At 37.2% G+C, this 27821-nt stretch overlaps 1 protein-coding gene across 1 annotated transcript; it reads left to right on the forward strand.

The window, feature by feature from the left end:
• Positions 1-876: 876 nt before the first annotated feature.
• LOC121040137 (transmembrane protease serine 11B-like) lies at positions 877-27821 on the forward strand. The gene is given in 13 exon segments (XM_040490541.1): positions 877-981; positions 5260-5321; positions 8891-8976; positions 8979-9008; positions 13415-13530; positions 13616-13687; positions 15027-15207; positions 16604-16642; positions 17453-17627; positions 25781-25924; positions 26391-26503; positions 26873-27015; positions 27660-27821. Coding segments are annotated over 13 exon segments (1428 nt in total).

The raw sequence follows: 27821 nt of genomic DNA on the forward strand, positions 1-27821 counted from the left end.
TATGGTCTCTAATTTTGCTTTTACCTGGAGACTCTTCTCCTAAAATGTTTACTCCTAAAGATTATCAGAAAGCCCTCCCTGTTTGTGCAGCATCTCCTCCAGACACTAATGAGGAATGGGCCTTTGTTAACCCTAAAATAGGCTTCCCAAAATGGAGATATTATGCTTATAAAAAGGAGATTCATATTGTTATTCCTGGAACATATTTAACTGTAATTGATAGAAGTTGTGCAGATTCTTCTGTAGATTATAGGTTTTTCTTGGAATCAACTAATGTTAGATACTCTTGGAAAAATGAATATATCCCTCGCCACATGCCAATTAATAGATGGCATATTAATGGATGGGTACCAAGCATCTTGACTATTTCTACAAAAAAAGGCAGGATATTTTCAATCTGAAATATGGCGTGTGATTGCTGCCACAAAACTGGTTAACACTGTGCAGACCGGAAAATCAGAGCAGATATCAGGTACAGGCTTGCTTACAGTCTCCATATGCATCTTTAATTTCCAGAGATTATAATTCCTTAAATATCTCTGAGTATGCTGACAAATATCATGTATCTTGTATCCGCTGTAATCTTACAAATTGTGTTTCCCTTTAACAAATGTAAAAACACTGATGATTGTTCAGCGACCCCCATATTTAATGGTTCCTGTCACTCTAAATACTACATGGTTTGATAGTTATGGTTTGCAAGCTTTGCAGGATGTAAATGCACTTCTTGTTTGTGGTTGTCGCTTTGTAGCTCCTCTTATTCTTGGAATTACAGCATTTATAGCTTTAGCAACTTCCCTTTCGCTTTCTGCTATAGCCTTATCTCAAGAAATTCACACAGCAACTTTTACTGATCAATTACCAAAAAATGTATCCATGGCTTTACCTACACAAGAAATTATAGATAGAAAACTAACCTCTAAGGTTAATGCTTTAGAAGAAGCTGTTCCCATGATTGGTCAGGAACAGACCTCTTTTAAGGTTCGCCTTGCCTTGAGATGTCATATTGATTTTCATTGGATTTGTGTAATGCCCCTAAAAGTTAACGAATCTTTGTATTCTTGGGAGAGAGTTAAAAATCATATCCTAGGGGCGCCTGGGTGGCGCAGTCGGTTAAGCGTCCGACTTCAGCCAGGTCACGATCTCGCGGTCCGGGAGTTCGAGCCCCGCGTCAGGCTCTGGGCGGATGGCTCGGAGCCTGGAGCCTGTTTCCGATTCTGTGTCTCCCTCTCTCTCTGCCCCTCCCCCGTTCATGCTCTGTCTCTCTCTGTCGCAAAAATAAATAAACGTTGGAAAAAAAATAAATAAAAAATAAAAAATAAAAATCATATCCTAGGTATCTGGAATCACTCAGATTTAAATTTTGATTTAAATTCTTTACATAAAGATATTCGTGAGATTAGTCAAGCTGAGGCTGAGTTTTCTGCCTGACAAATATCAAACACATTTTTTTCAAAATTTATCCTCTTATGTCTCTCATAAAAGCTTTTTTACCACTATGATTAAAGTGGCTTTGATTGGAGGATTGATAATTCTTCTTCTGCTTCCAGTCATCGTCAGACTGTTGAGGGGTGGTATCCAGGGGCTGGCAATGGAACTTCATGCCATTAAATTAAAAAATAAAAAGGGGGAGATTCTGGAAGCCGAGCTATCCCAGCCTAAGTGGCAAAGCCTGGGCTGTGGACGGATTGGTGACTGCAAGGCGGCCCACCGACAGTGAAGCTTCTTGCACTCCTGCTTTTAGGTAATTCGGCCTTAAAACAACCTGGGGTATTGTCTGTTGGGGAATTGCCCTCGGCAGGCCCCCTGGGAAAAGAACCATTAGGAAAGAAAATAAGGTTCCGCAAGGGCCTTACGTTTAGCCCTTGCCATCCCCTATGGAGACTCCTCTACTTACAGGAAGGATAGCCTCATGCATTTGCTAGCAAAGAGGGCCTGTAAAGGAGAGACATAAGGATTTGAAAGCCTCACTCCGGCAACTAAGGAGTGTATCTCTGGGCACAGGTGATTTCAACCCATAGCCCCACCTGGCCCTCCGGAGGCATTCCAGATGATGACTGAACCTAGTCGGTTAAGGTACAGAATGGTTCATTGGTTCCTAGGTGCATTGTCTCTCTGAGAATGTATGAGGCATGGGTTTCTAAGGCCTTTTCAGCCCCTTCCTGGCACCTCGGACCGAGGCAAACACATTGTTCTTCTGGCCCCGTGTGGTTGGGAGGTCATGTCCCTGTAACTGTTCCACTTGAGGTGTTTCATGCGAACAGCAAAGCAAATGCTTCATAGACTGTAGGTAATTATAGATAAACGCAGATGCATAATGGGATAGTGTAAGAAATTAATCAATAATCAAAGGGTGTGTGGGAACATTACGGGAAAATCGCCATGTTATTTCTTAAAGGTTGATTACACATAGGAACGTTTTTAAAATTAGGTAATGTTAGAAAAACGTAGATGATGTATGCTACAAGGAAATCACTAGCAAATATAATGCCACGTTTGCTACAATAAATCAGCCAGTTCAACACACTGCTGTTGTCTGTGTCCATTTTTATTTTAGTTTTTTATTTTTAGTTTTTTTTTTATTTTAGTTTTGTTTTATTTTCACCGACACTGTTCTTCCTTCGGGATCCCCTGGTTGCTGGAGCTGGTCTCCAGCAGAAACACTGAAAGCCTCTCCCTGAAGCTGAGAGTAAAGGAAGGATGCCTGCTATTATCATTTTTTTCAACAATGTACTAGAGTTCTATGACATAAGGATAAAACAATGAGTCAACCAATGAACCAAAACAAAATAAAAAATATAAGCAATGAAAAAGAAGTAGTAATTCTATTCTTATTTGCAGATGACTTGATGATATAGGTGTATGGTAAATATTCAAAAGAAAGTTCAAATTAGAAAAAAATAAATGTCTGTTTTCTGGAAAGAAGTTCAATATACAAAAATCAATTGTATTTCTATATGCCAGCAACAAGTATAACACGAAATTTACGAATAGAATAATACCATTTACAATAGGACGAAGTAAATCAAATACAGTTGATCCTTGAACAACACAGGTTAGAACTGCACAGGTTCACTTACAGATTTTTTACGGTACTGTAAGTGTATTTTCTCTTATTTAAAATTTTCTAAATAATATTTTCTTTTCTCTAGCTTACTTTATTGTAAGAATAAGATATGTAATACAAATACAAAATATGTGTTAACTGTTTATGTTATTGGTAAGGCTTCCAGTCATCAGTAGGCTATTAGTAGTTAAGTTTTGGGGGAGTCAAGTTATATGCAGATTTTTGACTGCATGGGGTGGTGTGGGATCAGCATCCCTAAGCCCCTTTTTGTTCAAGGGCCAACTGTATATGAGTTTAATGCTATACATTTTTTTCTAAGCACTGCTTCACATGAGTTTTGAGATGTTGTGGTTTTGTTTTCATTTAGTTCCAAAATATTTCAAAATTTCTTTTGAGATTTCTCTTTGACAAATGTTATTTAGAAGTATGTTATTTAACCTCCACATTATGGGATTCCCAGTTACCTTTCTAGTATTGCTATTTCTAGTTTAATTCCATTATGGTCTAAGAGTTGACATTGTATGATTTCTATTCTTTTGAATTTGTCAGGGTGTGTTTTGTGATTCAGAATGTGGTCCCCCTTGATGAATATTCCATGTGCTCTTGAGAAGAATATGTATTCTATTGTTGGATGAAGTAGTCTATAGGTGTCAATTATATCCAGTTGATTGATGGTGTTAAGATCAACTGTGCTGTTCCTGATTTTCTGGCTGCTGGATCTGTCCATTTCTGATATAGGTGTGTTTCTGTATATGTGTCAGACTATGGTGATGGATTCATCTATTTCTCCTTGGAGTTCTATTGCTTTTTGCCTCAAGTAGTTTGACACTATAGTGAGGCATACACATTAAGGATTGTTATGTCCCTTCAAAGGAATTATGTATTTCTATTTTAGTGTTTGGTTTTGTTTTATCTCTAACATTTCTTTTTTTTTTGTAGTATTTCCATCTCTGCTTACATTTCCCATCTTTTCTTGCATGCCCTCTACTTTATCCATTAAAGCTATCAGCTTTAACCATAGCTATTAATCATAGTTGTTTTAAATTCCTGGTATAATAATTCCAACATCCCTGCCGTGTCTGGTTCTGATGCTTATTCTGTGTCTTCAAATTGAGGGTTTTTCTGTTTTGTTTTGTTTTGTTTTTTCCTTTTGGTATGTCCTGTAAATTTTCCCTGATAACTGGACATGATATACCAGGTAAATGAGCTGCTATAAACAGAACTTTAGTGATGTGGTGGTAAGGTGTAGGGAGAAGAAAAGTGTTCTATAGACTGAAGATTAAGTGTAATCTTTTAGTGTGCCTATGCCTCTGCCCTATGAACTTCACAAGTGTTTTCTCAGTTTTTTTTTCCCCGTGTTCCCAGGAAGGCAGAATGGTCTGAGGTTGGGTATTTCCCTTTCCCAGGTCAGTTAGGTTCTGCTAATACCCCAACAGGTTAGGTTTTGATTAACTAGTTGTCCCCACTGTCAGGCCTTTTAAGAACTATAGAGTACTCCAGAATATTTGTTTTCCCTCTCCCTGCCAGAAACCCAAAGGGATTTTTTTCTTTGATATATATTGTGGGAATCTGTTTGAATTTCTGCAAGTAAATTTCACAATACTATGGGGGTCCCTCTGTAACTGGACCCCTCTGTTGTTTTTAACTCTCAGAGTTATCCATACCAAATCTCCAACAACTCCAACTGTCAGTTACAGTTCAGGTTTTCCCATCCCAGCCCTGGTTCCCATGATGTTTTCTGCTCTTGAGTCTTGACTCCGTTAAGTCAAGACTCACTGTATTCTCTATCTTTCCAATATTTGGGGCAGTTGTTTGCTCTGTGTCCTCCTCTATATTATGGATCCAAAATGAGTTGTTGATTTCAAAGTCTGTTAAGCTTTATACTTATTATTAGGATGGAATGGCAACCTCCAAGCTCCTTACATGCAGAATTGCAATATCCGGTATACAGAGAGAACTCACACATATCCATAAAAAAAAAAAAAAAAAGATAAATAACCCAATAGAAAAAGTAAGCTAGATATATGAACAGAATTCTCAGAAGAGGAAGCCCAGAATGAGAATGAGAATCATTCTCACTGGCAATTAGGGAAATTTAAACGTAAACCATAATGAATACAATTCATTTACATCAGAATGATGGCAATACTAGTTATATTAAAATGGATACCTTGTGAAAAATCATTTGACAGAAACTTCTGCCTCGTTATAGCCGATGTCAAACTGTGGAAGAAGAAGCCAGTATAATGGATCGGTCAAACACAGATTTAGGATTATCCCTCTTTACCACAAACCTGTTTCTTGGCTGTACCTTCTAGGTGACCAATCTAAGACTAGGCTGTTATTTTTTTCTAAATAGTCAAGTCAAGGAAGTTTGTGATTCCCTGGATGACTCCTCTCTTGAAACCATAGAAAAATGGTAGTCATTAGTACTAGTCAGACAAGTTTCATCATACTTGTTCTGTACATTTCACACAGCCCATAAAAACAAACCAATCAACACTGAATGTAGCACATAAGCCTGTGAAACATTGATCACCTTAAAAGCTACTCTTAAGAGGTCATTTTAATTATCACTATCATCGTTGTCACCATCATCATCACCACCACCATTGTCCCTGACACCACCACAACAATCAGAATATTATGTACAGGTAAATGGGATTTTATCTGGGAGGTAAGTTACAAACCCTAGCAAGTTGCTAGAGTATCTTCTAGCTTTTTAAAAACTGGTTGCTTTCTATAAGTTAGATTTTTATTTCTAGACACTGCTAAAAAACATGCTACTGTTTTTGAGGTTTAAAGGCTCTGCAAAGTCTCTGGGAAAGTTTTACAAAGTTGGAATAAAAGAATCCAGTTTTAGCAAAATTTTGCTTACTTTTTTTTATAAGAACCCTACCATTTTTGTTCTTTAGTAATGTAACTGAAATCGTATCTTCTAATATGAAAATGTTTCCTGGGAAATAATTTAAAAATATAAATTCCATCATGGATTTTTGGAATAATGTACTTTGTAACTTAGGTCCTGAATTGGCAGCAGGCAGACTGCAGAGGGGCTCAGAACTTCATAGATTTTGAAATGAATTCCCTTCCGTAGGCTCTCTGCTTTTCTAGAATTTAGGGGAAAGTTAGAGGTGGAGATCATTCAACTCATTTGATCATTAATTTCCCTGTTCCTTATTCACAACTCTTTCCCTAACAACTTAAAGTCCTCTGGGGGGGGGGGGAAGGTTTATCTTTATAAAATTTGGGGAATTTCTCACTGGAATCTTGCTTTTTAACACGCTGTTCACTGTATAACAGAATTCAGGTGCATCTAATTCAAATGGTTTGTAAATGAAGTTCTAATAAATGAAAACTATAGTTACATTTATGCTTTGTGGTTTAACAGCTAATGCAATATCAGAATGTAGTTAGAATATAATCTAGGAAATGATTCCTGGTATGGACTGTGGGGATAAATTATAGTGAGACTAATGTTTTAAAATTATGAATCGTGTAGTTACCATTATTTTTATCGACATTATTATTGTAACTGATTAAGGTGAACAGTTGATTATACCAGAATAATGATGAGCCCTAACTTGAATTAGATTCAATACTAAAATGAGGCAGTTATAGTTTAATTATGTACATACAGTTGGTTAAATTCATTGTAGATTAATTTTTAACCGATTCTCTTTGTTAAATGAGTTCATCCTGGAAGGCAGGTTTCTGTCTTTAAAAATGGCCAAGGGGCATGTAGGTGGCTCAGGAGATTAAGAATCCAACTCTTGATTTCGGCTCAGGTCATGGTCTCAAGGCTTGTGATTTCCAGCCCTGCTTTGGGCTTTGTGCTGACAGTGTGGAAACTGCTTGGGATTCTCTCTCCCTATCACTCTGCTCCTCCCCACCACCCCCACCTGTTTCTCTCTCTCTCTTGCTCGCTCTCTAAAAATAAATAAAGTTTTTTTTAAAAAATGGCCAAGATTAATTTGGTAAATGAGAAAGTAAGTTGTTTCATGAATGGAACTTTTAAAATATTTAGAACTTTATTTTAATAATTTCAGCTATTATTCAAAAATAATGACCAATTCCTCGAGCCCAACTATCACATTTTCTGGAGGAAAGGTTGAATACATCATACACCACTGTGATCTTTTAAATATAAAAGTATCTCCTTAATTGTTTATGATAGGAAGACATCCATAATGAGGGGGAGAAAAGCATCAGTGCTCTAGTCAACAGTATGTATTCTCTACCACTTCCCAGAGCTTCTAAAAGAAGCTTTCAAAGAAAAATATTTTATAAGCTGTAGCATAGTGATTCTTTGTATAGAAACCATTTCAGCCACTTTAGAGTCACCACTCAGGCTACATAAATGTTTAAGTCCCTCAAACTAATTTGCATGTCTCAGAAAGACGAAGCTACCAGACTAACCTCCACCTGGCTAATCCAAAACAAATTTGAGACCTCAATATCACGGTAAACTTTTCTGGTTATTAAAAGAGACATATTATCAGATATTCATAAGGTTGTAAATATTATTATCAATTACCTTAATTATACTCCTTTTAAGGTGTGATTTATCTAGTGTAAGAAACATAATACCTGAATAGCCTTTTTGCTCTGAGGATGAGATTAAGCAGCAGGATTCCAGAATGAAGGCATGCATGCAATGCATCTGAAATAGGGAGTTCCTTTGCAGAGCTTTGACAAATAATCCCAGTTTTGGGAAGCACTCATTAACAAATCATCAAAGGGGTATCAAGAAGAGGCAGGATTAAGAGTAGAGAACAGGGCAGAGAGGAAATAAGACTGGGTGGAGTTGCATAGTTGTGTCATAAGGTAATTTTTTTTAAGGAACTTCTCTACCGAAAAATAAATTGGTCTTAGAGGAATCAAAACAGAAAGATTCTCATACTCATAAGGAATATCTGCCAATCTGCCACATATATCCCCTGATTACAAACTCCTCTGTTTTGCAAGTTTTGTTTAGGATGATGAACACAAAAGATTGAGGAAAGAGCTGGGGCTATTTTGAAATTTGAAATCAGATTATTATGTGTATGTGTTACAGTACTTCCTCCAAATCAGCAATTTCATGACATCATGTCTTTCAAAGTATATAAAATAACTAGTGTCAAACTTTATATAGATTAGACTAAGGGTAGCCATAAGACCTAATTGTAACCTTGATCACTCTATTAGGGTTATGCCAAGTCACCATATTTTCTGATTATTCTTCATCTAATTGATTGGTTTTAGTGATGAAAGTTGCCTGTTTCTTAATTTATATGATGCAAAGAATCCATGTTTATTATGGAAAGATTAGAAAATATAGTTAGGAAAAAAGTAAACAAAAAAAGAAAATAATCTACCCATAATCTCATAACATGGGACAACTCTAGTTGGCCTCATGATTTTCCTTTCACATTTAATTAAAACTTATAAATGGTTATATTATATATTTATTTTTAAGTCTATATATATTAATGTACATGATGTAACTATAGTTTACAAAAATACAATCAGACCACACTTAATGTTTTGTAAACTGCTTTAGATCAATAAAAAGAGCAATTTAATTTCTCTTTTTGAGGACAAAAACCATGTGTATCTTGCTCACTGCTATATCCCTAGAAGCTAACATAGCTAACAAATCGAATATGATTTGTTAAAGGAATGGACATTAGAGTCTATCTTCTCTGAGATGTTTAAGGTTTCTATGTTTCATACTAACATAAGAGCCTAATTATAAATTGTGTTGTATGAGGTGAGGAGAGCCAGGCAAATTTAGACTATCTAGCCCATCTGATTTGAGCTATTTTCTTCTTTTCATAGGCATAGAATATTCTCCCAGAGAAGATCTTGGCCAGTATGGATGGTGATCCTTTTCTTTCTTGGAGTGACAGCAGTCTTGGGAGTAACTATGGTTTCCTTGTTCATTTTCTGGCAGTGCGTCAGTATTGACTATTTTCCATTTTCACCCTTACTGCTAAATCTCCTTTTACTTTTAGAAATTGATAAGAAATAATATAAATATTAAATTTCTTAATGGAAGTTTTCTCATCTATTAACTATGTTCCAACATAATCATTCTCTATTATTTAATGCCAGTTAAAAATTTTTTTGAATCAAATGCCTCATTGAGCCACTCTGACATATTACCAACTATGAGAGTATGGCAAGACTGAAAAGCTCAATATTTTGATGCCAAGATGCATTGTCAATAAAGGAACATATGTATTAGGTCAGTAGTTGAGCTGTTATGTCTTTTAGTAAATATACCTAAAATTTTGGAAATCCTTATTCTTCTTGGCTCAATTCTGGTTGTTAAGATACAATTGCAAAATAAGAATGGATAATCCACAAATGGCTCATCTAATAGTAGATAGTAGAAGGGGCTGAATGGCTGAATGTTTATGTAAATTTGATCTTATTTAAAAAAAATTAATACTACACTCAGAAAGTTTGGCTTTCCAACTTATTTTTACCTTTCAGAAAAATAAACCCTTAAGTCTGTGTAGCTATTTAATGTTTTCAAATAAATTTGATATCCATTATTCTGCTTGATCCTCATACTAATCCTTTGAGTGAAGGAGGGTAGGTTTTATTATCTCTTTTTTCACATGCAAAAAACCAAGATTAAGAAAAGTCAAACACTTGTTATCATAGACTTTTAAATGTCATAGATGAGCAGAAACCGAAACCTTAATATTTAAGTGTATTATTTTACTTTATCATAAGTTTTTCTTTTTTATTCCTCTGAAATACATTACCCTGTATAGTGTAGGATATGTATCCAGTGTAGGATACATTTTGCCTAATACAGTGAAAATTCTAGTTTTTCCTTCATTCTGGCCTCTCCTTTGTTTTCTCTAACTATCTTGATCTCCAATTTCAAAACTTGTCCTTCAGAAGGGTCATGTATGCTTACAGTCTCTTGCGTGCCATTTCTGTCCTTGAACTCTCTGTAGTCTGGATTCTTCTGCCCTCTGCTTGATTCTCCTCATTAAAGAATAACATCCATTATATAATTTCCTTAAGGAAAGTGCTCTGAGTTTACCAAATCAAGCCCAGTGAAGAAGGCCAGTAGCTTAATTAGTTATCTTTCCAAAATATAATTTGCATTTTAATAAGTCCCTTCTGGAGAAACAATGCATTCATGAACAGGAGACAAAAGGAGAACTGTAGGCATCCTGGCTTAAGCAAGATATGTGTGGGATGAGAATTTGCCCTTGACTTTCTCTGTATGGTGAACCACCTAATATTTCAAATATAAGGCTAGATGGACTTTTATTACCTGAAGTTAATTGAACTGGGCTCCTTGTGAAGTAAAAATGGGTACCCAAACTCTGTTGTAAAGGTCACCTAGAGTCAGCTTAAAAGGCGGGTTTGCTCTCAGATTCTGGCTTAGGAACCAATACAGTCTTTGTTAATACTAAGAACAACTTGAGTTGGATGAGACCTAATCTCTCATTCAAGTGGTATGAAATTCGCTTGTCTGTTGAATATATTGTTTCTCAAGATGTTATTTTGAGTTTCTACTTCTTGAGTTACCTCAGAAATTAATATTCCACAAGGATCATTATTCTAGAAATGACTCTGGTTCAGCCCTTTCTTAACTATTTTATTTAACTACTATTTAAACTATTTCCAAAAGCTTACACAGACATTTACAAATTAAAAAGTCCTTCAGATTGTTTATCTAGCAGTGCTAAGCCCTGGCTTTGTCTCAGAATCACGTGTAGAGCTCTTCTAAAGAAGTATCCATTCCTTGGGCCCTTCCCTTATGTTTTATGATTCAGTGGAACTGAGGCAGGACCTGCCCATGTGTGCCTTTAGGAGCTCTGTATTTATTCTGGTAGTGTTATTCTGATAGACAGTGTTGCAATCTATGCATCTAAGGCAATGTTTTATAAAGGTAATAACATTTATTTCTATCTTAAAATAAAAGATTTTATTATAAACTTTGGGATGGGCTCAGATTATAATGTAAATACTGACTATTGCTATGCCTGTAACACTGACTATGATTTTATAGGCCACAGTGTAAGGTACAGGGTAGATTCCCATTCAAGTTGTCTAAATAATTGTATTATTCAGCTCAGGCTGCCATAACAGAATACCAGAGACTGAGTGGCTTAAACAACAGATATTCATTTTCTTGCAGTTTGGAGGCCAAGATCAGAGTGCCAGCATGGTCAATGTTGCCTCACATGCCTTTTTTTCTGTGGCATATGGAGTTGGTGGGTAGTTTGTGGAGAAAGAGAGAGAGAAGAAAGAGTCTCTGGTGTCTCTTCTTATAAGGCTACTAGAATTTGACTTAACCCTATGACCTGATTCATGATCTGATTTAACCTTAATAACCTTGTTAAAGGCCATATCTCTAAATATAGGCGCATTGGGGGTTAGGGCTTCAACATATACATTTTAAGGGGACAATTCAGTTCATAAGGATAATCAAGGGTGGGATGCCTGTGTGGCTCAGTTGGTTGAGTGTCAAACACTTGATTTTGGCTCAGGTCACGATCCCAGGGTCACATTGGCCTCTGTGCTGCACATAGAGCCTGCTTAAGATTCTCTCTCTCTTTGTCTCTCCCCCCCACCAACCCCGCCTTCTCTTCTACTCGCTCTTTCTTTCTAAAATAAAATAAAATAAAATAAAATAAAATAAAATAAAATAATAAAAATAAAAATAAAAACCAAAGGAAAATAAACTTAAAAATTACACCTCAATGGGGCACCTGGGTGGCTCAGTCGGTTAAGCGTCCGTCAGACCTGAGCTGACTCAGGTCATGATCTTGCTGTCCATGGGTTAGGGCCCCCCATCGGGCTCTGTGCTGACAACTCAGAGCCTGGAGCCTGTTTTGGATTTTGTTTCTCCCTCTCTCTCTGCCCCTTCCCCGTTCATGCTCTGTCTCTGCCTCTGAAAAATGAATAAACCTTAAAAATTTTTTTTTTAAATTGCACCTCAAATCACTCTGATTTTCAGTAATATAACTAGACTCAAGTATCTAAACATCATGGTTTCTTTGAATATGGGCATGATATATGTGACTTTTGACAAATTAATCTGACTACCTGTAAATACCCAAGTTCAGCATACTGGATATAACACAAAATTAGCAGATTCTAGTTGGTTAGTCTTCTATTTGATGAAAGACTTCATAGATTAAAATCATGAAGTGGTATGAAAGAGGATCTTGGAGTTTATTTATTGCAATTTAGTCTTTGTGATTAGTGAAAAAAATCCCAGAAAGCTGAAGTGATATACCAGTACAGCACAGCCCATTGGTGGCAGAGCTTAAACTAGTTTCTCTAACTTCATATGCATTATTTTTTTCAGAATGACCTTAGCTAACTTCTTAGCTAGAACCTAGCATTTGCTTTTCATATATACCAGTTGCTATAAGGAAAAATATAGGAAACCATTGGAATATAGGAAACTAATTTTTATTTTAGATTGAAATGATATTTCTGATTCCCGGGATAATGCATTATTTCATCTCAGAGATCATATATGTTTCAAAGCCTATTATTATTATTAGCACTCCTTAGAGACTCTATAGTACTTTTTAAGGTGAATCAAAAGTACAATTGCTCTCAAAATATATGAATGGATAATTGCTTAACCAAAACAGAGTACCATTTCATATGAATTTCTATTTTTAAAAGTACATGCATAATGTAGAAGAACTACTTCTAGGCTTGTCCTATTTTAACATTACAGTGGCCCTAGTATATTAGGTGAGACATTTTACATTTGGGGACAGGAAGGAATGGGGAATGTGAGACTTTGTGATGCTCCACCATATATGCTGGAGGGAAGTAGTATGGCAGCAGGAATTCAAGGAATGACTTAAAAGAGTGGAAAGCAGGCAGATAGGAAATGGGGCAGAAGAAAAGTTATAAAAGGGTATAGATCATCCAGAAAGAAAAGGGAAATGTTTGTAATGTTTCCTGTGTCAGAAGTGTTTAGAAAGATTAACTGGGTAATCACTAGATCAAGAATTTAGATTACACATAAAAAGTAGGTTTCATTTCTAGTGTACACTAAAGTGGATTGTTAGTGGCTGCCTGGATTGCCGTTCTGCTGTGGATGCTGAGGGTATACCTGGCTTGGCAGGGCAGTGGTGTCTATTATCATATGAAGAAAGGAGGGGGACCACTTCATGAATACTGGGTAGTTGCTATTTCTAGAATGGGTGGATATTCACGCCTCTTCATTTCCCTCCTCTTCCATTCTCCCTCCCTCTGATAATTTAAAAATCTGGGTCGAATGTTAATTTTGAGACAAAAGTATGGAGGGATTTGAGTCTACCTGTTATTTTTAAATTCTTTGAGTATTTCTTTGTTTCACAGGAAATATTTTCTATTACCAAGGTGATTTTCATATTTCTGGAGTTACACACAATGATAGTTGTGAAAATGGAGCTTCACAAGCCAGCACAGATCTGAACAAAAATATAGAGACTAAGGTAAATCAGAGATTCCTTTTAATAATTTCATAATAAATTTGATTGAAACAGACATGATGGCTATTTTGTTTTTTTCTCTTGACAGATGTCTGATGTTTTTAAAAATTCTAGTATATATAAAGAATATATCAACTCTCAGGTCATCAAACTTCTGTAAGTACAAATTCAGTCAGGATCTTATGGAAAGGGAGGTAGACGATATGTCACATCAACTGTGGTTTTAAATAACAACAATAAAAGGAAAGAAGAAAGAAAGAAAGAAAGAAAGAAAGAGAAAGAAAGGAAGGAAGAAATCTCCATAAATTAAAATATAATTGCAGTTAACAAATTTCTGTTCAGAGTAAGAACTGTTGTGTACAAATCTGTAACCTCCATACTTGAAGGGGAATTATAAGGTTGTTGATAGCAGCCAGTCCTAACTGACTACTATGATGAAAGATCATTGTAACTCTGTGGAAAACAGAGTCCAATCTTATTGTTTTGGTATTCATATACTAGCCTCCTCTTCTCCCATCCATTCCCATCTGGCTATATCTTTACTATAATAACTTTCTTTTGGTCTCTTTAATAATTACTATCACTATAATGACTGTGGAGCAAAGTGAATAATTTAAGATAATACTTGTCTGAATATGTCTTTGAAGTGGTTTGAGTATGGGGGTAGACAGGAGGGATGCAAGGAGGAAGTATCATGGAACACTGGGGGTGAGTGATAAAGAGGGACAGTACTTGTATTTTGGTAATTGCCAATATCCATTCGGGGGGAATTCTGAAGTACCAAAATAAAAAATTCAGCTTGCCAAAAAACCAACCAACTAACCTACTTACCTATAGACAAACAAAAACTTTCAAAGACTCTTCTATTGATCATAATGATTTGAAAATAGAGTTGTGGATATTTTTTTTTAAATGTGATTTGTTTTGAAAGTCTCCAAAAATGAATTAATCTCCTTTCATAATTAATAAAAAGGATGTAATGAATATATAGATAATAGAGATTCTCTCTATGTTTTAGAGTTATCTTTCTGAGCTTTCTCATTGTGCAGTTCTGTTGGGGTAGAGATGTATGAGAAACTATAGGGAGAAGCTTAGTACTGACTCCTGAATATATGCTAGGAGTTATCTTTTGAATGTTTCCTGGTACTGCATTTTTGTTCCCATTTATCTCTTTATCTAAAGTAATTAGAAAATATCTGTACAAGAACATGGTTTTTACTGTTTTAATAAAATCTTACACCAATCATTTGCTGGCCAGTACTCAGTTTCTCATGTGTGTTTGAATTATTCTGATTTCTAGTTTGTAGTTCATATCTTCTTCCATGAATAATACCTTTGAACCAGTTAGAAGATTTTTAGGGACATTTGCACTTTATACATACTGAGATAATATCTGTGTATTGTTCTTTAATATATATGTAAAGGAAATACGATGATTAAATGTGGGAAATTCAATGTGTTAACAAGACATCTTGAAATATCAAGAAACAACACACTAGAACATTTCTGTTGTTTCTTGTCCTGATCCCAATGGTTCAAGGGTACAGTTACAACTGACATTCAAGTTTCCTCCAGCAAAAAGGCACAGCATGAAGACTGAAATTGAAGCTATCTTACATCAGATATTGAAAAACAACATGGCATCCTGGAATGCAGTCCATACTTCCTTTAGACTCATAGGTATTTCACTTATTTCCATTATTTTCTATTACTTAGGTTTTTGGACTGTTTGAAAAAAATATTAGAAAAAATTAATAAGGAGTTTCAGGAATTTGCTTTGGGGAAAAATATACTTCTCACATTTTGGCAATCCTATGAATGAGTTGGAAATGACAGTGGCATAAAATCTTTGAAGAGTGATAGAAAGGAGGACTAAAGTATGGGCATGCATGTGAGCTTGCAAGGTTTCACGTTTATGTTTGAAAAATGGGATGAAGGACTGTAAGCAAAGCATTATTCCTCCCTTCCCTCTACTCTTGTCAGGATCTCATTACAGGAAACAGATTTGGGGCTTAGTTGATCATTCATTGTGGAGACTGCTAGAATAAGAAGGAAGTTGGGGATAGGGAGTTTTCACTGCTCTTGTGGAAGAATGGGAATGATACTATCAAAGAAAAACCAATTGTCTGGAATAATTTCCTAGAAAACAAGGGAAGAAAATGATAGGATTTTGCCCCAGTTCAGAAAATGAAGTCTGTAAATATCTTGAGGGTCCTGAAAAGGTCTTGAAACTCTCATTTGGATTGTTAAAAGGCCTGTTAGGTGATAAGTGTGTGGTTCCAGAACCCAGTTTTGTGGTTCTTCCAGACCGACAGGTGATCCTAGTGTCCTTTAAGGCTATCAAGGCTGACAACTGCCAGTTACAGCTCCTTTACCTCAGAATACCTGTTATCACTGGACCACTTATGAGAACAGAGTTTGAGGCAGAGCTTCTCAAAAGAACAATACAATTCCTCTGTGCGTAGCTATTGGGAAAGAAGTTTGCCTCTCTGTGTCCTAGGGATTTAAAGTGAACACTTGCTAGTGGGTCCTCTTGTAGTTCCCCACCTTTTCTCTGTCTCTCAAGTCTCTTCCCAATAGAAAAGATACTTGAATTTAAGTTAAATTCTCAAAATTTCATAATTCAGTCATGGTAATGAGATGACTCTAAAGAAAAGGATAAGACCGATGAAATATGATTTTAATTGGAAAATTTTTCTTTATAGATAACTTGGAGTAATTCATATGAGAATTATCATAAGGAAATAAATCCAAAGATAATTAATTCCCAGTGTCTTTTTTAGTGAGAACGTCAGCTTGTTATCTCACTAAATATTTTACTGCAACTATCGTAAAATTGAGAACTTTTTTTTTTTTAATTTCCCTTTCCCCTTTCCTTTACTAGCTAGTAGAGATGTGGAGAGATGGTCAAAATATAACAGGTAGGAGGTAGAGGGGCTGATAGCTAATATGTGAATTAGTCTGAATAGTTAAATGTTGGGTGTAATTGGGCTAGAAAAGTTAGCACGTATGTCCTTGGATTGAAGATAATTTCTTGGTGATATTTTATTAATTTTATGTTTTGTTTTAATTTCAGAAATCAGCAAGGCTAATGTTGAAATGCTTACCAACAACTGTAAGTTAAGAAATTATGACAAACTTATTCACAAATATTTCCCTATCACTTTCCTAAAAAGTATCTTGAAATATGTAATATGGAAATCTATAGTAGTCTTTCAAAATTATTGGCTATATCAGATATATATCTGGAATTGCTTTTTGAAAAACACTGGCCTGTGAATTTTAACTTTTGTAAGAGTTGTCCAAAAGGATGAAATAAGAGCAGTTTCCAAAGAATGGAATCATTAATGAAGAATATCATATCTGAGTAAGTTAAAATAAAAAAGATTGAAGGGAAAAAGGACAACGAAGGATAATAAGAAAATATAAAAGTAGGCTATCCCAAATACATTTATTATAGAGTAAAAATAGTTTTGTATCTTCTAAATAAATTCTCTTTAGAGTATCATGTTGTCCACAAGATGCATACATGCATTCTTTTACTTAATGGATATTTATGGTGTATCTATTATCCACATGGGGCTTTACAGACAGCACTGCATATGCTATGCAAGATGCAGGCATACAGAAGTAAAGTCTTTACCTTCAAGAATTTTGCAATCTACTTGGAGAGATGAGACTTACAACAAATAGATAAAATAACAGTCATTGGAAGATGATTGAGAGTGAAAAAGAGGATAAGTAAAAGTCACCCAAGCCAAGATAGAGTCAGGTACCGTGATCACAGTACATTCCAGGAAAGAGGTAGCATTGCTTAGGAGACTCTGGACAATCACTGAAGGGTTTCAAGTATTGTTTTAAGATGTATTTCTTGTAAAGCATAATCAAAGATGGCTGCTTTTATATAAATACATCCTTTCTTCAGGTTGTGGAAGACCAGCCAACAGTATCATGGCAGGCAACCAAATTGTGAATGGGAAGAATGCCCTGGTGGGGGCATGGCCATGACAAGCCAGCATGAAATGGAAAGGCCAGCACTTCTGTGGGGCATCTCTGATCAGTAGCAGGTGGCTATTATCTGCAGCTCACTGCTTTGCTGAGTAAGTGTGAACATCTGACTAAATGTAGGATTTGGGGTAAACTGTGGGGATTAACCTAAATACATGAATGTTCACCAAAGCCAAGTGAAATTTATAATTAACCTGAATAACCAAAGAGCAGCAGAGGCATTTAAATTTGTCAAAGAGGAAAGAGTGAGAGGAAGTAATTCACATTTTCCAAAAAGCTACTTTGGCCTGACATTAAGTGCTTTATTTACATCATTTTATTCAATTGTAACAATAGTTCTGTATGGAAGTTATAATTTAACCTATCTAACGATGAGGAAAGTAGGGTTCAGAAATGGTGATGTAACTTGGCAAAGTTCATACAGCTCCTAAATAACAGAAATTGAATGTAAGCCCAGCTATGTCTGACTCCAGTTATTATGTGCTTATTTTTCTTGCCCTCCAGAGGTTTACTACCTAACTGAAAATATTTAAATGTGATATGTTAAAAGTAGTAGGCAGTATCGTGCAGTAAATGTCACATATACAACAAGATAGTAAGTTCTATGAAAATTTGATGAAGAAAGGAGCATTCCAGCTGAGGTATGAAAGTGTAAGATTTGACCAGGAATCTAAAGATATAAGATATGATTGATACAGTGGGTAGATGGGAAAGAATAATATGTATTTTGGGTTGGGGAAACCACTTTCTTTCAGATGTGTTGAGATAGAATAACATAATTTGCATTCTGTGGACAGCAAACAGAGCAAATTTGAAGTAAAGAAACTTTGTTAAAAGAAACATTAGAGGTTTACCTGGGTGGCTCATTAAGTGTCTGACTTTGGCTCAAGTCATGATCTCACAGTTGTGAGTTCAAGCCCCGTGTTGGGCTCTGTGCTGACAGGTCAGAGCTTGGAGCCTGCTTCGGATTCTGTCTCCCTTGCTCTCTGCCCCTCCCCCACTGACTCTCTCTCTCTCTCAAAAATAAATAAACGTTATCCGACTTCAGCCAGGTCACGATCTCGCGGTCCGTGAGTTCGAGCCCCGCGTCGGGCTCTGGGCTGATGGCTCGGAGCCTGGAGCCTGTTTCCGATTCTGTGTCTCCCTCTCTCTCTGCCCCTCCCCCGTTCATGCTCTGTCTCTCTCTGTCCCAAAAATAAATAAACGTTGAAAAAAAAATAAATAAACGTTAAAAAACAGAAAACATTAGGGAGGAGCCAAGATGGCAGAACAGCATGGAAGCTGTTTGTGTGTCTCACATCCATGAAATACAGCCAGACCAACACTAAACCATTCTACACACCTAGAAAACCGATTGGAAGATTAACAAAACAATCTGCACAACCTGAACCACAGAATTCAGCAGGTACGTGACACGAAGAGCTGAACTTGGGGAGCAAGAAGCCCCAAAAGGTAGGGAACCCCTCTAGTGGTAGGAGAGAGGATGGAGACTGGGGGGGGGGAGCATACGGGAAAAGCACCCCTCCCCAAAAGCAGCTGGAGAGAAAGTGGAAAATTGGAAACAGTCGCAGGCACTAAACTAAGAAGGGAGAAAGGAGAAAGGAGAAAGGAGAGAGTTTCAATTTCACTAAGACTGTAAACAAGGGGAGTGCAAAGGCTGCAACTCAGCAGCTTGATACCTGGTGGTGCTCTGGTGGGAAGGCTGAATCCCCAGGAACAGAGTGGGGTCTGGGAGGTTCTCGGGCCACACGGGGAAAAGCGGTTCCATGGCTGGAAGGACATTTGGTAGAGACTGTTGAAGTCATCTGGTCCCAGCAGACCCCAGAAGGCAGCCACATTCGCTGGTGCTAGGGTAAGGTTGTTGAGGGTGAAGCCTGGTGTCAGATGTGTGTTGCGATTTTCCATGGTCCCGGAAAATCTGAGGCTACACTGTCTCGCGATTTTTTGGGGGGGCGGGCTGGCACCTGGCTGCAGTCTCAGGGCACTGGAAACAGCAGGATCCAGCAGGCATTCCTGGGTGCAGTCAACATTCGGCCATTGCTCATTCAGCCATCGCTCGGTGAGCAGAGCCAGTCAAAGCCACAGTCCTTTGAAAGTAAGGGGCTGGGGAAAACAGCTGCATCTGAGACAACTCTTGGGAGAGAGGTATTACCTGGGGCCTGGTCATGGAGCATGGAAAAGCAGGGAGTGGACAAGAGCTGAAGACAGAGGATCGGGCACAACTGCTGATTCGGGAGAACAGACCATGTGGCTGAGTGGCACCATTTTTCACTCCTCCTGCGCATGCGCATGCACATGCGCACCCACGAGCACTGCAACAATCCACTGTGTTGGACTTAACCAACACAGACACAAGCAAGATGTCTGAACCAGAACTTAGAATCGTGATAATACTACTACTAGCTGGGGTTGATAGACTAGATTAGATTAGAATAGATTAGAATCCCTTTCTGCAGAGATAAAAGAAGTAAAAAATAGCCAGAATGAAATTAAAAATGCTATAATTGAGCTGCAATCATGGACGGATGCAGCAGCACCAAGGATGGACAAGGCAGAACAGAGAATCAGCGATAGAGAGGACAAATTTATAGAGAATAATGAAGCAGAGAAAAAGAGGGAGATTAAGGCAAAAGAGCACGATTTAAGAATTAGAGAAATCAGTGACTCACTAAAAAGGAACAACATCAGAATCATAGGGGTCCCAGAAGAGGAAGAGAGAGAAATAGGGGTAGAAGGGTTATGTGAGCAAATCATAGCAGAAAACTTTCCTAACCTGGGGAAAAACACAGACATAAAAATCCAGAAAGCACAGAGAACTCCCATTAGATTAAAATAAAACTGACCATCAACAAGGCATATCATAGTCAAATTCACAAAATACTCAGGCAAGGAAAAAATCAGGAAAGCAGCAAGGGGAAAAAAGTCCCTAACCTACAAGGGAAGACAGATCAGGTTTGCAGCAGCCCTATCCATAGAAAACTGGCAGGCCAGAAAGGAGTGGCAGGATATATTCAGTGTGCTGAATCAGAAAAATATGCAGCCAAGAATTCTTTATCCATTCAAAATAGAAGGAGAGATAAAAAGTTTCCCAGACAAACAAAAATTAAAGGAGTTTCTGACCACTAAACCAGCCCTGCAAGAAATATTAAGGAGGACTCTCTGAGGGGACAAAAGATGAAAAAAAAAAAATATATATATATATAAACCAAAAGCAACAAAAGATTAGAAGGGACCAGAAACTCTATCTCTACAAGCATCATAATGGCAATAAATTCATATCTTTCAGTACTCACTCTAGACGTTAATGGATGGACTCAATGCTCCAATCAGAAGACATAGGGTAACACAATGGATAAGAAAACAAGACCCATCTATATGCTGTTTACAACAGACCCACTTTAGACCCAAAGACACCTACAGATTGAAAATAAGGGCATGGAGAACCATCTATCATGCTAATGATCAACAAAAGAAAGCCAGAGTAGCCATACTTATATCAGACAATCTAGACTTTAAAATAAAGATGGTATCAAGAGATGCAGAAGGGCATTATATCATAATCAAGGGGTCTATCCACCAAGAAGACCTAACAATTGTAAACATTTATGTGCCAAATGTGAGAGCACCCAAATATATAAATCAATTAATCACAAACATAGAGAAACTCATCAATAGTAATACCATAATAGTAGGAGACTTCAACACCCCACTCACAGCAATTGATAGATCATCTAATCAAAAAATCAACAAGGAAACAATGGCTTTGGATGACACACTGGACCAGATGGACTTAACAGATATATTCAGAACATTTCATCCTAAAGCAGCATAATATACATTCTTCTACAGTGCACATAGAACGTTCTCCAGAATAGACCATATACTGGGACACAAATCAGCCCTCAGCAAGTACAAAAAGATCGAGATCATACCATGATATTTTCTGACCACAACGCCCTGAAATTTGAAATCAACAACAAGAAAAAATTTGGAAAGATAACAAATACTTGGAGACTGAAGAACATCCTACTAAAGAATGAATGGGCTAACCAAGCAGTTAAAGAAGAAATTAAAAAGTATATGGAAGCCAATGAAAATGATAGCACCACAACCCACATCCTCAGGGATGCAGCAAATGTGGTCATAAGAGGAAAGTATATACCAATCCAGGCCTTCCTAAAGAAGGAAGAAAGATCTCAGATACACAACCTAACCTTATGCCTTAAGGAGCTGGAAAAAGAACAGCAAATAAAAGCCAAAACCAGCAGAAGACAGGATATAATAAAGATTAGAGCAGAAATTAATGCTATCGAAACCAAAAAAAGAAAAAAAACCAGTAGAACAGATCAATGTAACCAGAAGCTAGTTCTTTGAAAGAATTAACAAAATTGATAAACAATTAGCCAGTTAGATCAAAGAAAAAGGAAAGGACCCAAATAATTAAAATCAAGAATGAAAGAGGAGAAATCACAACCAACACAGCAGAAATACAAACAATAATAAGAGAATATTATGAGCAATTATATGCCAACAAAATGGGCAATCTGGAAGAAATGGAAAAATTCCTAGAAACAGATACACTACCAAAACTGAAACAGGAAGAAATAGAAAATTTGAGCAGACCCATAATCAGTAAGGAAATCGAATTAGTAATCAAAAATCTGCCAAAAACAAGAGTCCAGGGCCAGATGGCTTTCCAGGGGAATTCTACCAAAGATTTAAGGGAGAGTTAACACCTATTCTCTTGAAACTGTTCCAAAAAATAGAAATGGAAGGAAAAATTCCAAACTCTTGCTATAAGGCCAGCATTACCTTGATTCCAAAACCAGATGGAGACCCCACTAAAAAGGAGAACTATAGACCAATTTCCCTGATGAACATGGATGCAAAAATCCTCAACAAGATATTAGCCAACCAGATCCAAAAATACATTAAAAAATTATTCACCACGACCAAGTGGGATTTATACCTGGGATGCAGGGCTGGTTCAATATCCACAAAACAATCAATGTGATTCATCACATCAATAAAAGAAAGGACAAGAACCATATGATCCTCTCAATAGCTGCAGAGAAAGCATTTGACAAAATACAGCATCCTTTCTTGATAAAAACCCTCAAGAAAGTAGGGATAGAAGGAGCATACCTCCAGATCATAAAAGCCATATATGAACGACCCAACACTAATATCATCCTCAATGGGGAAAAACTGAGAGCTTTCCCCTAAGGTCAGGAACAAGACAGGGATGTCCACTCTTGCCACTGTTATTCAACATGGTATTGGAAGTCTTAGCCTCTGCAATCAGACAATACAAAGAAATAAAAGGCATCCAAATCGGCCAGGAGGAGGTCAACCTTTCACTCTTTGCAGATGACATGATACTCTATATGTAAAACCCAAAAGATTCTACCAAAAAACTGCTAGAACTTATTCATGAATTCAGAAAAGTTACAGGATATAAAATCAATGCACAGAAATCGGTTGCATTCCTATACACCAACAATGAAGCAACAGAAAGAGAAATCAAGGAATTGATCCTATTTACAGTTGCACCAAAACCCATAAAATACCTAGGAATAAATCTAAACAAAGAGGTAAAAAATCTATACACTGACAACTATAGAAAGCTGATGAAAGAAATTGAAGAAGACACAAAGAAATGGAAAAAGATTCCATGCTCCTGGATAGGAAGAACAAATATTGTTAAAATGTTGATACTACCCAAAGCAATCTACATATTCAACGCAATCCCTATGAAAGTAACACCAGAATTCTTCACAGAGCTAGAACAAATAATCCTAAAATTTGTATGGAACCAGAAAAGACCCCGAATAGCCCAAGCAATCTTGAAAAAGAAAACCAAAGCAGGAGGCATCACAATCCCAGACTTCAAGCTATACTACAGAGCTGTAATCATCAAGAGAGTATGGTACTGGCACAAAAACAGGCACTCAGACCAACGAAACAGAATAGAGAACCCAGAAATGGACCCACAAATGTATGGGGAACTAATCTTTGACAAAGCAGGAAAGAATATCCAGTGGAATAAAGACAGTCTCTTCAGCAAGTGGTGCTGGGAAACTGGACAGCGACATGCAGAAGAATGAACCTGGACCACTTTGTTACATAATACACAAAAATAAGCTCAAAGTGGATGAAAGACCTGAATGCAAGACAGGAAGCAATCAAAATCCTCGAGGAGAAAGCAGGCAAAACCTCTTTGATCTTGCCCACAGCAATTTCTCACTCAACACATCACTGGAGGCAAGGGAAACAAAAGCAAAAATGAACTACTGGGACCTCATCAAAATAAAAAGCTTCTGCACAGCGAAGGAAACAATCAGCAAAACTAAAAGGCAACTGACAGAATGGGAGAAGATATTTGCAAATGACGTATCAGATAAAGGGTTAGTATCCAAAATCTACAAAGAACTTATCAAACTCAACACCCAAAAAACAAATAATCCAGTGAAGAAATGGGCAAAACACATGAATAGACACTTCTCCAAAGAAGACATCCAGATGGCCAACAGACACTTGAAAACATGCTCAACATCACTCATCATCAGGGAAATACAAATCAAAACCACAATGAGATACCACCTCACACCTGTCAGAATGGCTAACATTAACAACTCAGGCAAAAACAGATGTTGGTGAGGATGCAGAGAAAGAGGATCTCTTTTGCATTGTTGGTGGGAATGCAAGCTTGTGCAGCCACTCTGGAAAACAGTATGGAGGTTTCTCAAAAACCTAAAAAGAGACCTACCCTACCACCCAGCAATTGCACTACTAGACATTTATCCATGGGATACAGGTGTGCTGTTTCGAAGGGACACATGCCCCCCCATGTTTATAGCAGCACTATCAACAATAGCCAACGTATGGAAAGAGCCGAAATGTCCACTTATGGATGAATGGATAAAGAAGAGGTGGTATATATATACAATGGAGTATTACTCGGCAATCAAAAATAATGAAATCTTGCCATTTGCAACTACGTGGATAGAACTGGAGGGTGTTATGCTAAGTGATATTAGTCAGAGAAAGACACAAATCATATGACTTCACTCATATGAGGACTTTAAGAGACAAACAGATGAACATAAAGGAAGGGAAGCAAAAATAATATAAAAACAGGGAGGGGGACAAAACAGAAGAGACTCATAAATATGGAGAACAAACTGAGGGTTGCTGGAGGGTTTGTGGGGGGGGATGGGCAAAGTGGGTAATGGGCATTAAGGAATCTACTGAAGTCATGGCTTCACTATATCCTAACTAATTTGGATGTATATTTTAAAAAATAAAAAATAAAGTTAAATCAAAAGAAAGAAAACATTATTAGAAAATATATTCAGAACATTTGTTATATTGATTGGGCATGTCTTTAATTGACAAGATGCTTACTTCCTGAAGATCTCTTTTACAAAGCATGTTTGCAGGATTTGTGTTTCTGAAGCAATTTTCAAACAGTAGTCCATGGATCGTGAACTACCCAGGGGACTTGTTAAAAGTATAGATCTTTAAGCATCACACCAGACCTTTTAAATATAAATATCAAGAGGTGAAGCCTGAATTAATTCTAAGGGAGTTGAGTTTAAGAAACACATTGAGAGTGTGGAGTCACTGAAGGTTATTGAACGGGAGAAGGATTGAACAATGTCACCATTATATGAAGTTCTTAGAAATTAAAATTAAAAAAGAAAACAGCACCTGACATTTTGAGGGAAAGTGAGAATAGTTAGATAGTATGTTATGTCTTAAATTGAGAAAGAGTTTCAGTGGGGAACTGGATAAATGACCAGAAAATTTAAATTAGAAGTCAAGATGCATTGACTTGGTAAACATAATAGGGTAATTGGGTGAGAACAAGTGGCAATTTTTTATGGACAAAGATGTAGGTTCATGGAATCTGGGTGTTTGGCACTACGTGATTCTGGACCCCATCCATTGAGGCTGCTTCTATGACTCCCACTTAAGTCCAATACTCAGGAACTGGATGGGGCTTTAGTAGCAGAAGACATCGGTGACTCTACTTAGGAGTATTTGCATAAGGCTGACAGCTCTAATTGTCCTTTGAACTATTTTATTTGTAACATCTCCATGTCAAAGACATCTTTAAAAATTAAAATTTGGTGCTTTCTAGTGTTGGTTGGGAGCCTAACGCTTTATAAGATAATGACCACTAGTGAACACTGTTGTCACTCAAAAACTACATATATTTTAATTAAATTGTGTTTTCCAGGAAAAATAATTCAGGAGATTGGACTGTCAACTTTGGAACTATAGTAAATAAACCATATATGACACCAAAAGTCCAAAACATTATTTTTCATGAAAATTACAGCAGAGCTGTGGTTTTTAATGATATTGTCCTTGTACAGCTTGCTGAAGAAGTCTCTTTTTTTTAAATTTTTTTTTAAATTTTTTTTTCAACGTTTATTTATTTTTTGGGACAGAGAGAGACAGAGCATGAACGGGGGAGGGGCAGAGAGAGAGGGAGACACAGAATCGGAAACAGGCTCCAGGCTCTAAGCCATCAGTCCAGAGCCTGACGCGGGGCTGGAACTCCCGGACCGTGAGATCGTGACCTGGCTGAAGTCGGACGCTTAACCGACTGCGCCACCCACGAGCCCCTTTAAATTTTTTTTTAATGCTCATTTATTTCTGAGACAGAGAGAGACAGAGCATGAGTGGGGGAGGGGTAGAGAAAGAGGGAGACACAGAATCCGAATCAGGCTCCAGGTTCAGAGCTGTCAGCATGGAGCCCGACGTGGGGATTGAACTCACAAACCGTGAGATTGTGACCTGGGCCAAAGTTGGCTGCTCAACCAACTGAGCCACCCAGGAGCCCTTGAAGAAGTCTCTTTTACAAAGTAGGTTCACAGGATTTGTCTTCCTGAAGCCAAAATGAAGCTTCCGGAAAATGCCAGTGTTGTAGTTACCGGACGGGAACACTTTATGAATGGTAAGTTTTTCTGTAAAAGGGTAATAGCTTCATGGGAATAATTATTTAAGCAGTCAATCAGTTAGCCAATCAACCACTCTCTCATGCAATTAATCAGTCACTAAATATATCAAACAAACAAACAAGTGTTGGGACCAAAAACTTGGCATTGTCTTCAATTCCTAAAATGCCTCTGGGAATAAGAAGTGGAAAAATTGGAATTATGTGTGAGGTAGCCAGTTACAATAAACACCAGAAAGGGAGAAATCTACCCTCGGATTGGCCTGGTTCTTGCTGACCAAAAAAAAAAAAAAGAATATTCTATAGATATTCTTTGTCTCTACAACCAAGGTTAAGATCCCCATGATACACAGAATTTGTTGCCTTTAGGTCCTCTTCCAGCGATACTTCAAGAAGCCTTTGGGAAGGTTATCGACAACAAAGTTTGCAATCATCCACATTCATTATCTGGTCTGGTTACCAACAAAATGCTATGTGCTGTGTTTAAGTCAGGAAAAGCTGATGCCTGTCAGGTATGTCTAGACATATTATCAAATCATTTTGTCCCAAAGTACTAATTGAATTGAAGTGTTTATCAGTACAAATTTCTTTTGTGTGTATTAATGATTTCCATAGATTAGCTTATTTTGATCCACATAACAGATATTTATTAATCCCACTTATATATCAGACACCAGCCTACATGCTGGGGATGTATTGCTGAACAAAATCTCTGCCTTCATGGCAGTCTAGGAATCCATACAAAGGATAATACTTACACGGTGATAAAATAAATTTGGCCCTATTTTCTGGGCCATCTGCACAATGCGCTGCTATCTCTTCCTTATCCAGAAATGTGGCCGGAGGTTTAGCATGTATACACGTCACCCATTTCTCAGGCTTCATTCATGATGAAGCAGCCAAGTCACTTTGTCTTCACAGTCAAGGCTGAACTCATTATAAAGTTCAATTCTGGTCAATCCAACATATGGCAGCTGTAGGCAGTATATTGTGATTTGTAGTTACCCTTGGTTTTGAATAAACCTAAGTTCCACAGTTCTAAGCTCAAAAGAAAGTGGACTGTTTTCAGTACCCAGGGACTTCTGATAAGTCCAGAGAAGCAGTAAAAGGAAATTCTTTGACAGGACAAGAAACATGTCTTCCTATCTTCTTCTAGAATGATTCTGGTGGACTGCTAGCTTACCCTGACTCTAGAAAAGTCTGGCACCTTGTTGGAATAGTAAGCTGGGGTGATGGATGCGCTAAAAAGAATAAGCCAGGTGTTTATACTCCAGTCACTGCTTATCATGATTGGATTACATCCAAGACTGGGCTCTGA

Source organism: Herpailurus yagouaroundi, unplaced genomic scaffold (genome assembly GCF_014898765.1).
Source record: "Herpailurus yagouaroundi ecotype Mexico unplaced genomic scaffold, PumYag 28, whole genome shotgun sequence".
Taxonomy (NCBI): Eukaryota; Metazoa; Chordata; class Mammalia; order Carnivora; family Felidae; genus Herpailurus; species Herpailurus yagouaroundi.